Genomic DNA, 15154 nt, shown 5'->3' with positions numbered 1-15154 from the left:
TATTTCCCAAGTCAACATCCCTTTTTGTCCACAAATGCTAAAGCTACAGGTAGGTATCGCTAGAAAGGATTTTTAACCACCTTCTGACATTGCATACTGAGTTTGCGCTAGAACTTACTATTTGTCGAAAATTTTAACGTAAAAGAGACTTTTAATTATTCTAGGTAAAGGGGCATCATGGATGCCTACATCATACCTAAATTTTATGCAGCTAACTTATTAATAACGAAGAAGAGACTCCCTTCTGATATTAGCTTACTACAAATACCCTTTCACTTGTTTTAAAATACTTATTAACTGGATAATTTGTATGCAGCATTGTCACAGAAAATAACAGTACACCACTGCGGCAGACCAAAAACTCTGTCCGTCATACAAGCTGACTTTTCTAAATGAACATACTTTGCGACCATTCGATAACTAGTTTCAGGTCGAGTCTAATTTTCAAATGAACATAAAATAGTTGAAAATGGCATTTCCTAAGATGTTAAAAATGTGTACTGTACGTCTGCGTGCGTACAGATAACTCTTTATGCACTGTGAATGCATATTACACATTTTTTGACTTATTCAGAACTGCCATTTTCGATTTTGATTTGAAAATGGGTCTCGACCCAAGCTATTCATCGAAAGGAAAATAAAACATTTGCAGTTTGGACTGGTTTTTCTTTCTATTGACTAACAGAATTTCCTGACCCAAGTTACTCCAGCATACTGGAAGTTCGTAAATTCTCGCCTAAAGGTGTGATTTATTTATTGCTACTGCAACGTTAACGCCCTTACTGTAACAAAAGTCAATGAATTTACAACAAATTCTCAGCTGATTGACACCGGAAAAGGTGTTGTAATACCACCTGATCCAAACATGCCTCTTCAATTGACAAGAAGACAGTTGTCACATTAAATTTCCATTTTTGATCTTACAAATAAGTCGCAGGGCAAACGCTACGATGAGCAGGACTGTATATAACAAATACCGTCTTTACTCAAGGAAAAAAGGATGTAGCCTTTTTCAAGGATAACTAAATCAAGTAACACTTTTATATCTGTTAAAGAAAACGAAAAACAGAAAGTACACGAAGGTTATATTCTTACGTCAAATATCGTTTACACCAAGGTACTGTAATGCTCTGTAAAGAAACTTATTCAAAAGTAGCCGGCCGCGGTGGTCTAGCGGTTCTAGGCGCTCAGTCCGGAACCGCGCGTCTGCTACGGTCGCAGGTTCGAATCCTGCCTCGGGCATGGATGTGTGTGATGTCTTTAGGCTCGTTAGGTTTAAGTAGTTCTAAGTTCTAGGGGACTGATGACCACAGATGTTAAGTCCCATAGTGCTCAGAACCATTTGAAGCATTTTTTGTTCAAAAGTATGCGCATACATACATGCAAGGATGCACCGTAAATTCAAGATTATTATGTCACGTCGTTCGGTTAACATCTAATAATGTTTTTTATTCATTATCACAACTGCCCTTATCCCGACGACTACGTTTATTCCAAATACTGTCATTATTTAAAACTATACAAGGGCGAAAGTTTCGCACGGGTCCCCTGGTAATGTACACTAAAGCGTCAATGAAACTGGTATAGGCATGCATATTGAAATACAAAGATATGTACACAGGCAGATTACAGCGCTGCGGTCGGCAACGCCTACATAAGTCAACAAGGGTCTGGTGGACTTGTTAGATCGTTATTGCTGCTACAATGGCAGGGGACTTTCCCGTACAACCATTTCACGAGTGTACCGTGAATATCAGGAAACCGGTGAAACATCAAATCACCGACAGCGTTCCAGTCGGAAAACGATCCTGCAAGAACGGATTCAACGATGGCTGAAGAGAATCGTCGAGCACTCTTTATGACTGCTCGACACAAAGCATACGCCTCGTCTGGACCGTCAACACCGACATTGGACTATTGATGACTGGAAACATGTTGCACGGTCGGCCGAGTTTCGTTTCAAATTGTATCGAGCGGACAGACGTCTACAGGATGGAGACATCCTCATGAATCCATGGACTCTACATGTCAGCAGGGGACGGTTCAAGCTGGCAGATGCTCTGTAATGGTGTGGGGCATGTGCAGTTGGAGTGACATGGGGCTCCTGATACGTCTAGGCACCATTCTGCCAGGTCACATGTATGTAAGTATCCTGTCTGATCACCTGCATCCATTAACGTCCATTTTGCGTTCCGACGGATTCGGGCAATTCCAGCAAGACTATGCGAGACCCCACACGTCCAGGATTGTTACAGATTATCTCCAGGAACACTCTTCTGAATTTAAACATTTCCACTGGCTACCAAACTCGCCAGAGATAAACATTATTGAGCATATCTGGGATGCCTTGCAACGCGCTGTTCAGAATAGATCTCCACCCCCTCGTAGCCTTACGGATTTATGAACAGCCCTGCAGGATTCATGGTGTCAGTGCCCTCGAGCACTACTTCGGACATTAGTCGAGTCCATGCCATGTCGTGTTGCAGCACTTATGCGTGTTATCGAGGGACCTACACGACATTAGGCAGGTGTACCAGTTTCTTTGGCTCTTCAGTTTACAGTCACTGTATTAAAAAGTTGATGTGAGATTTTCATTTCTCCCCCGCCTCTGAAATGAGATTTGCTGACATGTTGCCAGACCCCTCCCGCCACCCCATTCTGAGCTCACGTAATTAATGGACGTCCCCTGAAGCTGGGATCGCCGCGCTCACCTGTTGGCACTGCGGCCAGAGGATGATGGAGTCCGGGTAGCGCAGGGGGCCTCCCAAGCTGCTGCCGCCCGCGGCTGCGCGCTGTTCTCTCAGCACCTCACTGTGCTTGCGGCCCAGCTGCCGGAACACCTGCAGCGACCTGCCGACACACCAACACACACACTTAGTCACAGAACAAATGAAAAAAACTACCAAAACACATCTAACACATCTATAGTCCGAAAATTGAGTCGTTGGGATAGTCACCACAAGGCATCTACATGTACTTTAAATTAAGAACATTTTAGATCAGGCTGTACCGTGGCTGTTATTGACATCGATAAAAACAACATTACTGTTAAAGGTTTCAGGAATTACTGCAACCAATCGCCGTTTTTTCTTCAATTTTTATTTATTCATGACCGGTTTCGAATCGCCTGCCGATTCATCATCAGATGATACAATTTAGTTTGGAGTATTGTGCAGGTCTTGCATCTGTGGCAAATATAGAGACGAAAAAGCGAGCACTGTATGTGGGAAGAATCTGCTGCTGAAAGGGCCGTATAACAGGCAGCATCATTATACTGCCTTAATGTAGAGCTGTCCTCTGCCCGAAGGCTGGTTAGAACGCAGCAGTGCTTTGCTATATTTGATCATATTTCGGACGGCAAGACGTTGCCCTCCTGCAGTCTTCGAACTGACGTATCCAGTGAGGAGGAAGAGGACGGAACCAGCAGATTAACGGATGCTTCGAACTACGAGGCAACTTGGCATTTCCACTTTAATGGATCGCTGAAAAAGGTGAAAAAAGCTACGAGTGAGGCACTAAAATCCTAAGACAGTCTGGGAATCGAACTCCGACTTTTGAATTTGTAGTCTACACCTTCAGATTCACAACAACCTACAAAAAAGAACAGCAGGAAATCAGGTCTTGGTGTCTCGGCGACAACGTAACTAGGAACGGAGCACAACATCGCACTGAACCAAACAAAAAAATTAAACTTGTAAAAAAATAATAAAAAATAAAATAATAAATGTTATACAGAGTGTTACAAAAAGGTACGGCCAAACTTTCAGGAAACATTCCTCACACACAAATAAAGGAAAGATGTTATGTGGACATGTGTCCGGAAACGCTTAATTTCCATGTTAGAGCTCATTTTAATTTCGTCAGTATGTACTGTACATCCTCGATTCTGATGATCAAATTGTAAATTTTCACAATCAACATGTGTCGGCTGACGAGGATCCGCACGCAATTTTGCAATCACGTCATCAACACAGATTTTCTGTGAACGTTTGGGCAGGCATTGTTGGTGATGTCTTGATTGGTCCCCATGTTCTTCCACCTACGCTCAATGGAGCACGTTATCATAATTTCATACGGGATACTCTACCTGTGCTGCTAGGAAATGTGCCTTTACAAGTACGACACAACATGTGGTTCATGCACGATGGAGCTCCTGCACATTTCAGTCGAAGTGTTCGTACGCTTCTCAACAACAGATTCGGTGACTGATGGATTGGTAGAGGCGGACCAATTCCATGGCCTCCACGCTCTCCTGACCTCAACCCTCTTGACTTTCGTTTATGGGGGCATTTGAAGGCTCTTGTCTACGCAACCCCGGTACCAAATGTAGAGACTCTTCGTGCTCGTATTGTGGACGGCTGTGATACAATAAGCCATTCTCCAGGGCTGCATCAGCGCATCAGGGATTCCATGCGACGGAGGGTGGATGCATGTATCCTCGTTAACGGAGGACATTTTGAACATTTCCTGTAACAAAGTGTTTGAAGTCACGCTGGTACGTTCTGTTGCTGTGTGTTACAATTCCATGATTAATGTGATTTGAAGAGAAGTAATAAAATGAGCTCTAACATGGAAAGTAAGCGTTTCCGGACACATGTCCACATAACATATTGTCTTTCTTTGTGTGTGAGGAATGTTTCCTGAAAGTTTGGCCGTACCTTTTTGTAACACTCTGCCGCAGTGATTAGAACAATGGACTCGCGTTCGGTAGGACGACGGTTCAAATCCGTGTCCGGCCATCCTGATTTGTGTTTTCCGTGATATCCCTAAAACGCTCCAGGTAAATGAGAGGATGTTTCCTTTCAAAGGGCACGGCCGATTTCCTTCCCAATCCTTTAAACTATCAGAGGTTGTGCTCCGAATCGTATGACCTCAATGTCGACGGGTCATTAAAATAAATATACATCAGCCCTCCTTCAGAATGCGGATCCTGTGCACGTCACATCGTCTCGCTGTGCACATTTTATTTCAGCACCAGACAGATGAGAAATTGCTAGTGTCCTACCACAGCCACCGGTCTGTTAGGAGCGATTTTGGTTGTCGTTGTTTCTCCAAATCATTTCAATTTATCAATTTGTTGCATCTATCAATGACATCATAATTATTGTGCAAAAATATCCGACGTAGTACCAAAACAAGGTACATTAAGGAAATCAAGATTATATGGACAATCTAAAGAAATTTGTGACAGGATCGAAGATTACTTGGCAGGGAAGAACGCAATAAGTTATCTTGGACAGAGTGTCATCGACAAATACAAAAGTAAAGCCACACAAATGTGTGTGGGAACCACTGCTGTCCATGTTATTTATTAATTAACTAACAGAAATATTAACAGTAATCTCAGATTTTTCGCGGTCGACGCAGTTATAGATAATTGCCGACCCACCCTGATTTCGCAGGCACGATGGCCGCACGATGTGTCTAGCGTAGAGGTAGTAAACTGTATACAAAAACCTTCTTCGTGAATCAGTCTGCTAGTGAAAATCTTATCAAAATCCCTACAGTAGTCTCTGAGGTTAGCCTTCACATTTAGACAAAAAAATACGGCGAGGAACTTCGTTTATAATATGTACAGATGTAGTACTATCTGAAAGCAGTTATCTGAAAGCAGCTATCCAAATATTAATTCAGATCCTAAAAAGAGCACTGAAAGACCTGAGTCGAAACAAGGCCCCGGAGGTAGACAACATTCCATTAGAACTGCTGACAGCCTTGGGAGAGCCAGTCCGTAGAAAACTCTACCATCTGGTAAGCAAGATGTATGACACAGAGGAAATACCCTCAGACTTCAAGAAGAATATAATAATTCCAATCCCAAAGAAAGCAGGTGTTGACAGATGTGAAAATTACCGAACTATCAGTTTAATAAGTCACAGCTGCAAAATACTTAAGCGAATTCTTTACAGACGAATGGAAAAACTGGTAGTAGCCGACCTCGGGGAAGATCAGCTTGGATTCCGTAGAAATATTGGAACACGTGAGGCAATACTGACCCTACGATTTATCTTAGAAGAAAGATTAAGGAAAAGCAAACGTACGTTTCTAGCATTTGTAGAATTAGAGAAAGCTTTTAACAATGTTGACTGGAATACTCTCTTTCAAATTCTAAAGGTGGCAGGGGTAAAATACAGGGAGCGAAAGGCTATTTACAATTTGTACAGAAACCAGATGGCAGTTATAAAGAGTCGAAGGACATGAAAGGGAAGCAGTGGTTGGGAAGGGAGTGAGACAGGGCTGTAGCCTATCCCTGATGTTATTCAATCTGTATATTGAGCAAGCAGTAAAGGAAACATAAGAAAAGTTCGGAGTAGGTATTAAAATCCATGGATAAGATATAAAAACTTTGAGGTTTGCTGATGGCATTGTAATTCCGTCAGACAGCAAAGGACTTGGAAGACCAGTTGAATGGAATGGACAGTGTACTGAAAGGAGGATGTAAGACGAACATCAATAAAAGCAAAACGAGGATAATGGAATGTAGTCGAATTAAGTCGGGTGATGCTGAGGGAATTAGATTAGGAAATGAGACATTTGAAGTAGTAAATGAGTTTTGCTATTTGGGGAGCAAAATAACTAATGATGGTCGAAGTAGAGAGGATATAAAATGTAGACTGGCAATGGCAAGGAAAGCGTTTCTGAAGAAGAGAAATTTGTTAACATCGAGTATAGATTTAAATGTCAGGAAGTCGTTTCTGAAAGTATTTGTATGGAAGTGAAACATGGACGATAAATAGTTTGGACAAGAAGAGAATAGAAGCTTTTGAAATGTGGTGCTACAGAAGAATGCTGAAGATTAGATGGGTAGATCACATAACTAATGAGGAGGTATTGAATCGAATTGGGGAGAAGAGGAGTTTGTGGCACAACTTGACTAGAAGAAGGGATCGGTTGGTAGGACTTTTTCTGAGGCATCAAAGGATCACCAATTTAGTATTGGACGGCAGCGCGGAGGGTAAAAATTGTAGAGGGAGACCAAGAGATGAATACACTAATCAGATTCAGAAGGATGTAGGTTGCAGTAGGTATTGGGAGATGAAGAAACTTGTACAGGATAGAGTAGCATGGAGAGCTGCTTCAAACCAGTCTCAGGACTGAAGACCACAACAACAACAACAACAACAATCCTAATAAGACTGGCGAATTGCCTGAAATGCCCTAAATGTTAAATTTTCAAAAATTCTAAAGTGTAGTATCCAATGACAGCCAACAGCATTACTGAAGTGGAAACATCGGTTCCCGTCAGAACACCAAAGATAAACGCTGTCTGGCTTGGCTAGAATTTGCATGGCTGACAGTCCAGGTGTGCCGAGCGCTGTTGGCAAGCGGGGTGCACTCAGCCCTTGTGAGGCCGACTGAGAAGCTACTAAGAGTTTGGTGGCCATGGGCGTACGGTAAACTCATTCTTGAGCCTTCCGAATCACGTATGTACACTGTGAGATCTGTGATACGTTTTATTTCCCTGTTGGTAGATGACATGTGGACATTGTGCCCGAGGATAGGTTAGAGCAATTTGAACCACTTGAGAAATACATACACTACTGGCCATTGAAATTGCTACACCAAGAAGAAATGCAGATGATAAACGGGTATTCATTGGACAAATATATTATACTATAACTGACATGTGATTACATTTTCACGCAATTTGGGCACATAGATCCTGAGAAATCAGTACCAGCACAACCACCTCTGGCCGTAATAACGGCCTTGATAAGCCTAAGCATTGAGTCAAACAGAGCTTGGCTGGCGTGTACAGGTACAGCTGCGCAAGCAGCTTCAACACGATACCACAGTTCATCAAGAGTAGTGACTGGCGTATTGTGACGAGACAGTTGCTCGCTGGCCAGGGCGGCAGTCCAACAATTTCTGTATGCAGAAAGGCCCGTACAGTACCTGCAACATGCGGTCGTGCATTATCCTGCTGAAATGTAGGATTTCGCAGGGATCGAATGAAGGGTAGAGCTACGGGTTGTAATACATCTGAAATGTAACGTCCACTGTTCAAAATGCGTCAATGCGAACAAGAGGTGACCGAGACGTGTAAACAACGGCACTCCATACCATCCACGCCGGTGATACGCCAGTATGGCGATGACGAATACACGCTTCCAATGTGCGTTCACCGCGATGTCCCCAAACACGGATGCGACCATCACGATGCTGTAAACAGAACCTGGATTCATCCGAAAAAATGACGTTTTTCCATTCGTGCACCCAGGCTCGTCGTTGAGTACATCATCGCAGGCGCTCCTGTCTGTGATGCAGCGTCAAGGGTAACCGTGGCCATGGTCTCCGAGCTGATAGTCCATGCTGCTGCAAACGTTGTCGCACTGTTCGTGCAGATGGCTGTTGTCTTGCAAACGTCCCCATCTGTTGCCTCAGGGATCGAGACGTGGCTGCACAGCCATGCGGATAAGATGCCTGTTATCTCGACTGCTAGTGATACGAGGCCGTTGGGATCCAGAACGGCGTTCCGTATTACTCTCCTGAACCCACCGATTTCATATTCTGCTTACAGTCATTGGGTCTCGACCAACGCGAGCAGCAATGTCGCGATACGATAAACCGCAATGGAGATAGGCAACAATCTGACCTTTATCAAAGTCGGAAACGTGATGGTACGCATTTCTCCTCCTTACACAGGCATCACAACAACGTTTCACCAGGAAACGCCGGTCAACTGCTGATTGTGTATGAGAAATTGGTCGGAAACTTTCCTCATGTCAGCACATTGTAGGTGCCGCTACCGGCGCCAACTTTGCTTGAATGGTCTGAAAAGCTAATCATTTGCATATCACAGCATCTTCTTAGTGTCGGTTAAATTTCGCGTCTGTAACACGTCATCTTCGTGGTGTAGCAATTTTAATGGCCATTAGTGTATTTCCCTGCTGGTAGATGCCATGTACTGCATGTAGGGGTGGACAAGATTCCCGGGGATAGATATATACATTTGGTGCCTTTCACAATGACCAGATCACCCAGGCAATGCCCTCTGACCTGGTCCCTTCTGACTATTTTGCAAGGTGGTCGCTTTCAGACGTTTCACGCCGAACACGTCAGCGGCCATCTATCTGATGGAGCATAAAACGTGATGCGTCGGAAAAGGGCCACCTGTCGCCCCTCAGTGGTCGTTCAGCTGCGGTACTGGCGTGAAAATTCCAGCCTTTGTCTCCGATGAGCAGCACGGGTGCATGAACCAGGTGCCTGCTGCTGATGCCTATATACGCAGCAACGTTCGCTGAACGGTCGTTGGGGAGACGCTGCTGGTACTTCCTTGGTTCATCTGGACGGTCAGCTGCTCAACAGTTGCACATTTATTCGCCCATAAATGTCTCCACAGCCGTTGTTAACCTCTGTCATTTATGGCCCGTGGTGCACCACAGTTGCATCGGCGACCGTTTTGGATAGCACCATTTTGCCTTGTATGGTATATTTTACCCATTGCGGCATACGTACAGTTTACAAACTTAGCCATTTCGTAAATGTTTCGACCCTTGTCTCGAAAGCCACTGATCATGCCCTTTGGGACACCGAATAAATCACTCCGCTTCCGCAGCCGGCCGCTGTGCCCGAGCGGTTCTAGGGCGCTTCAGTCCGAAACAGCGCGACTGCTACGGTTACAGGTTCGAATCCTGCCCCGGGCATGGATGTGTGTGATGTCCTTAGGTTAGTTAGGTTTAGTTTAGTTCTAAGTTCTAGGGGACTGGTGACCTCAGATGTTAAGTCCCATAGCGCTCAGAGCCATTTGAACTCCGCTTTACGACAACGACTGCTCTGTTTTCTGCGCTCCCCGGACACGCTTTATATACCCTCCACTGCTAGTGCTGCCACCTGCCGTCTGTGAGTAAGTTTTTCATGTTAACGTCGCACATATGCGGTGATCACGATAATGTATCTGGACAGTGTAATTTTTTTGTCTCAATTCACGTTTCCACAATGCCCCATTAGACGGCATTCGGTCTCGCCGTAGAAGGCGGTCATAAAGTTTTGGCTCATCAGTGTACGTAATCTTCAGGCTACTAACACATTTCGAATCAATTTGTTTCCCAAGTTCCGTCAGTACAGATTTTATTTTCGAATTTGAATCAAACTCTTCTCATAGACTGTGACTTGCTAGTGACCCATTGTGCTAAACACACTTTTAAAGTGTGCTTATCGCTATTGCTTGATTAAAATCTAATGGTTCTTTCTAAATGACAGTCGGTATTAAATAACCAACCATGATGCAGAAAATGTCGTTCAACATCCATAAACCGTTATTTTTATCTGCCCCACTTTCAGGCCTCTTGGGACATCGGTCACCATTCTTTACCGTAGTTTCCAAGCATCTGCTAAAAGAAATAAATACAACTCCTATAGTACAAGCCCATTTTCAACATCGTAATCATTTTTTTAATCACTCAGCTTTTTATTTAATTTATGTCGGTGCTTTCCAGAACATTATTATTATTATTATTATTATAACGCACATTATAGCAGATTTCCTGAATTTCCTGTCACAGAATCCTGCTCAGCGACACCAGAGAACATTCCGAGGTCGTTGCTGATAAAAAACAAAGCGTAAATTTGTGCTTGATTGACAATCATGTCTGTTAAATGCGAGGCTAACGGTTTTATCACGCGTCACATGGGAACAGTTAACGAAAATGCAGTTTATTCTGTAGTAGTTACCACATTCTTTGACGCCTTGTTACGTGTAACAACTTTTTCTATTTTATTTTATTTATTGATCTGAAGTAAAGCATTACTTTTTGCAGTTTCAGTGTACATTTCTGCATTGGGAATAGTGACGAGATGTTATACAACACTGTACTATCCATGTTATTCAGCGACATTATTACATTAGATTTGGAGTTGTTATAAACTTATTGAATGGATGTGTTCCTCCGCTGGATATTAAGTGTTATCGAGAACTGTGTACAGGTCTACGTCGACAAATGATGAATGTGAAATGTATGGAGCACTTCAGTTCACACCAGAACTGAAATAGCAAATATGTTGCAAAGTCAGTGGCAGGTATTGAGTGCAATTGGCTGTACATGTCAGAATTGTTTAGTGCGGACTGACGAGCTTTGAATAAAGCTATAATTGCAAACACTGATTGTGAGTGGGATCTGACACGTCAAAAATTAAACGGGAAGCTATAAAATCAGTATTTTCATTAAACCAAAGGAAGCATTAGTGTTATAGTATCACTAATATGTTTTGAAGACAGTTTACTGCGAAAGAATTGACATAGTTGCAGAAAAATGTTTCTAATTGTCAGAATGAACGTCGGTGGTACATAGAATTAATTACGCAATTTAGTACACAGTGCCGAACCAACCTCAGTGGAAGAACTCCAAAGCTAAAACTGCAACGTACTCCCAGCCCTCTTTGGATTGGCTGAAGACAACCGAGAGTTCTGCAATGTCCCATCCTCTCCACTTGATTAGAGAAGAAAGAAAAAAAAAAAACAATAATAAAATATGCGCACATGTCGGCTTTTACATTCGAGAATATCTGAGATGGCCGGATTCGATTATTATGTAATACACTGAATGAATGACTAATAGTAGTCAGTAGTACGTAAACAGTGTAATTAACTCATTAATATCAGTTGCTATCATAAATCCATATTGCCTTCGAGTTCCCTCATTTTTAGTATCGAGTGAGCAGTACACAGATTTTAAGCTAGGGACCGAATAAGGATCGGAACTTGGTAATTTGTCGCAGTATCTAAGTAAAAGAGTTGGGAGGATCTGGAGCAGAGGCAGAAATTTCTCCAGGACTACATACATTCTCCTAAAAATAATAATAATAAAAATTAAATTAAAATTAAAATTCCGTAAGCACAATTGCGGGCAGAGAGAGAGAGAGAGAGAGAGAGAGAGAGAGAGGATTCGTCCTCTGTATGAATACCGAGAGGCCAGTTTTTGTCGCGCTCTGTGCCCAACGAGCTCCATTCAGTGCAGTTTCCGGCAAATGAGTTCGTAACGTATGCGGATTTGATTAATAAATACCAGAGAACCTAATTGTGATATTCATTTAGTATGCAAAAAATGTAGCGCTGAGTGTTCACAATAAGCGAGAAAATTTCGCTACTAGCGCACGAGTAATGAACAGCGTAATATAATGTGTCCGCGTATAAATACGGCGTAAAGCTACAAGATAATCTGAATGTGCAGTTTAATATGGAATAGGCCGGTTGGGGAGTGGAAGTGGAAAGCCTGGCATGCAGCTAGTGTGAAGAAATTATTTACAGTGTAGTGAAGAAGAATTGATTTCCGTATTTTATTGAGTTTGCTGTAGAAACTGGGCAGGTGAGAGAGGGACTCGTATTCTGAGGGTTCAAAACGAACTTAATTATGTACATGCTGACAATTATTGAATTACATGAAAAAGACATAAAATAAATACAAACTGCGCCGTGCACACTCTTTATTCAACAAGTAAACGTCAGTACAGATGTTCGGTTTTAGGTCATGACATGTTCGATATACCTGCCATCAGTGGCGACGATATGGTGCAGACGAATAGCGAAATTTTGCATGACCCGCTGAAGTGTCGAAACTTCGATGATGTCGATGACCTCCTGAAAGGCTGATTTCAGCTCAGTAATGGTTTTGGGGTTATTGCTGTACACACTGTCTTTAATATAGCCACATAAAAAGAAGTAGCATTTGTTCAGATCCGGAGAATACGGCGGCCAATCGAGGCCCATTCCAGTGACCTCTTTGTACAACAGAGCCATAATGCGGTCACCAAGTGCTCCTTCAGGACTTTAAACACTCTCCTACTTCGATGGGGTCGAGCTCCGTCTTGCATGAACCGCATATTGTCGAAATGAGGATCACTTTGGATAATGGACGTGAAATCATCTTCCCAAACCTTCACGTACCGTTCAGTAGTCTTACTCCCACCAAGGAATATCGCACCGATTATTCCGTGACTGGACATTGCGCACTACACAGTCACCCGTTGAGGGTGAAGAGACATCTCAATCACGAAATGTAGATTCTCAGTCCCCCAAATGAGCGAATTTTGGTTATTGACGAACCCATTCAAATGAAAGTGAGCTTCGTCGCTAAATCAAACCATGCACGTGCATACTAATTCCTATCATGCCCCACGGCCAACCATTTAGTTTGAACGTCCTAATGCAAACCGTTCAGAATTTATGATGATTTTATTTCATATATTTAAATAACTGTCACCCTGTATATAGACAGCTGATCGATCCCGGGAATCGAGAATCTGGTCGATACTGATAGTGGGACGATATTTCCCGGGAATTTCAAGCCTTCAAGAATTTTAAATTTGCTGTCGGATAACAAACGAAAAATGACATATTTTTGTGTGGTATAATTACAAGTTAACAGTTTTTGAATGTTTTTCCTTTATTTGTACCGAGAAACCTAACTTCTTGCCAAATTTCATTATTCTAGGCAATGGTTTTGATGAGTGAGTTTGCGAGTATCAAAACATGTGACATAAAAGACCGTATCTTTTAACTTAATTGACTTAGAACCCTCAAATTTTTGCACCGCCAGTGGACCGTAGACCTTACTATGTGACATTAATTTTAACTTGAAGCGTCAAACTGTTTCTGAGAAAATGGGGTCTTAACAATCGGACAGACAGATAGATGGACAAGGCGAACCTATAAGAGTTACGTTTTTATCGACGAAGGTAAGGGACCCAAATAAAAAGACAAAAAATAGTTTTATTTAAACCCAATCAAAAATTTGCCGGTACCTTCCAGAACCTCGTTGACCATCTTCCTGCATGTCCCACAGCGGTCCGCGCTACAAAAGGTGGTTATTCAGGCTTTTGACAGGAGGTCATATTAACGTGACTTGTCAGCGTATATACTCGGAGCAGAGATGAACGAAGAATCGTTATGATACGTGCTGCAAATCGGAAAATCCACTGACAATTAATTCTGAAAAAGAACTGTTTGTCATGGTCCACCGCTTGGAAACGAGAACCTCAGAAACGGCGAAAGAGATCGCTTGTTAGCGTGTTACTGTCGCGAGCATCTACGGAGATAGGTTGAAGGGCGGTCAGACCACGAGTACGGGACAAGGTGTTTGACATCTACGCTGCATCACAGAAAGCGGAGGTCGAAAGCTTGCTCACTCTCTAGTAAGGCAGCATACGCGACGAACTGTGGCAGATCTGACAGCAGAAAGCGTATAATGCTGGTGCAGGTACATGCGTTTCACAGCTCACCCTTCGCTGTACAGTGACAATATTTGTGATGCAGTGATTTTGCAACCACTGAAATAACTAAGCCCGCAAAGTTACATTTCGTGTCGTCCTCCCTTTGTGGGTTGAAATGGCTCGAAGCGCTACGGGACTTAACATCTGAGGTCATCAGTCCCCTAGACTTAGAACTACTGAAACCTAACTAACCTAAGGACATCACACACATCCATGCCCGAGGCAGGATTCGAACCTGCGACCGTAGCAGCAGCGCGGTTCCGGACTGAAGCGCCTAGAATCGCTTGGCCACAGCGTCCGGCCCTTTGTGGGTGCTTAACTTCTTTTTCTTTTTTATCTTCAGACAGTGGAAAGGAAACAAGATGGATTGCTCTAATTACCGAGGAATCAGTTTACTTGACGTGGCATACAAGATTATTTCTACAATTATTCTAGAAAAACTAAAACAATTTGCAGAAAACATCATGGTGTATCAGACTAGATTCCGTCTAAACCGTTTAACTACTGACAATTGTCTGCTCTTAGTCAAATTCATGAGAAATACTGGAAAAGAACAAAATCCTGGTACTGTCCATGAATTTTCAAAGAGCTTACCAGAGTAGTCATCAAGCTAGACTGTATAAAACCTTGACAGTGCTTCGAACGCCACGTAATTTCACAGTATGTATGAGTGAATCAAGAGCGATAGTAAGAACTGGAAGAGCATACTCACAACCTTTCCCCATAAGAAGTGGAGATGCTTTGTCATACGTACTGTTTAATCTCACAGTTGAGAAAGTCGTAAGGGAGAGCAAAGTTAAAGAACGTAATGGGTTATGAAAGGAAAGCGGCAGGTTTCAGATATTTGGTTAAGCAGACGACATAGCGTTAGTGAGCGAGAGCGAACACGATCCTAGGGAGACGTGTGAAAGAATCGGCACAGTAGTGAGCAAAACAGAACTGTTCA

The 15154-nt window shown here is 42.8% G+C and overlaps 1 protein-coding gene across 1 annotated transcript in view; it reads right to left on the bottom strand.

Annotated features, from left to right (window-relative positions):
• Window positions 1–15154, bottom strand: part of LOC124606173 (tRNA dimethylallyltransferase-like) — a 903559-nt gene that overhangs the window by 475028 nt on the left and 413377 nt on the right. Inside the window, exon 4 of the mRNA XM_047138139.1 lies at window positions 2712–2850. Coding sequence (XP_046994095.1) covers window positions 2712–2850 — 139 coding nt within the window. The remainder of the gene's footprint in view (window positions 1–2711; window positions 2851–15154) is intronic.

The sequence above is a fragment of the Schistocerca americana genome, chromosome 3, assembly GCF_021461395.2.
Source record: "Schistocerca americana isolate TAMUIC-IGC-003095 chromosome 3, iqSchAmer2.1, whole genome shotgun sequence".
In the NCBI taxonomy this organism is placed as follows: Eukaryota; Metazoa; Arthropoda; class Insecta; order Orthoptera; family Acrididae; genus Schistocerca; species Schistocerca americana.
Note: the sequence above shows the minus strand (reverse complement) of the source record. Positions and strands in the feature narration are given on the sequence as shown.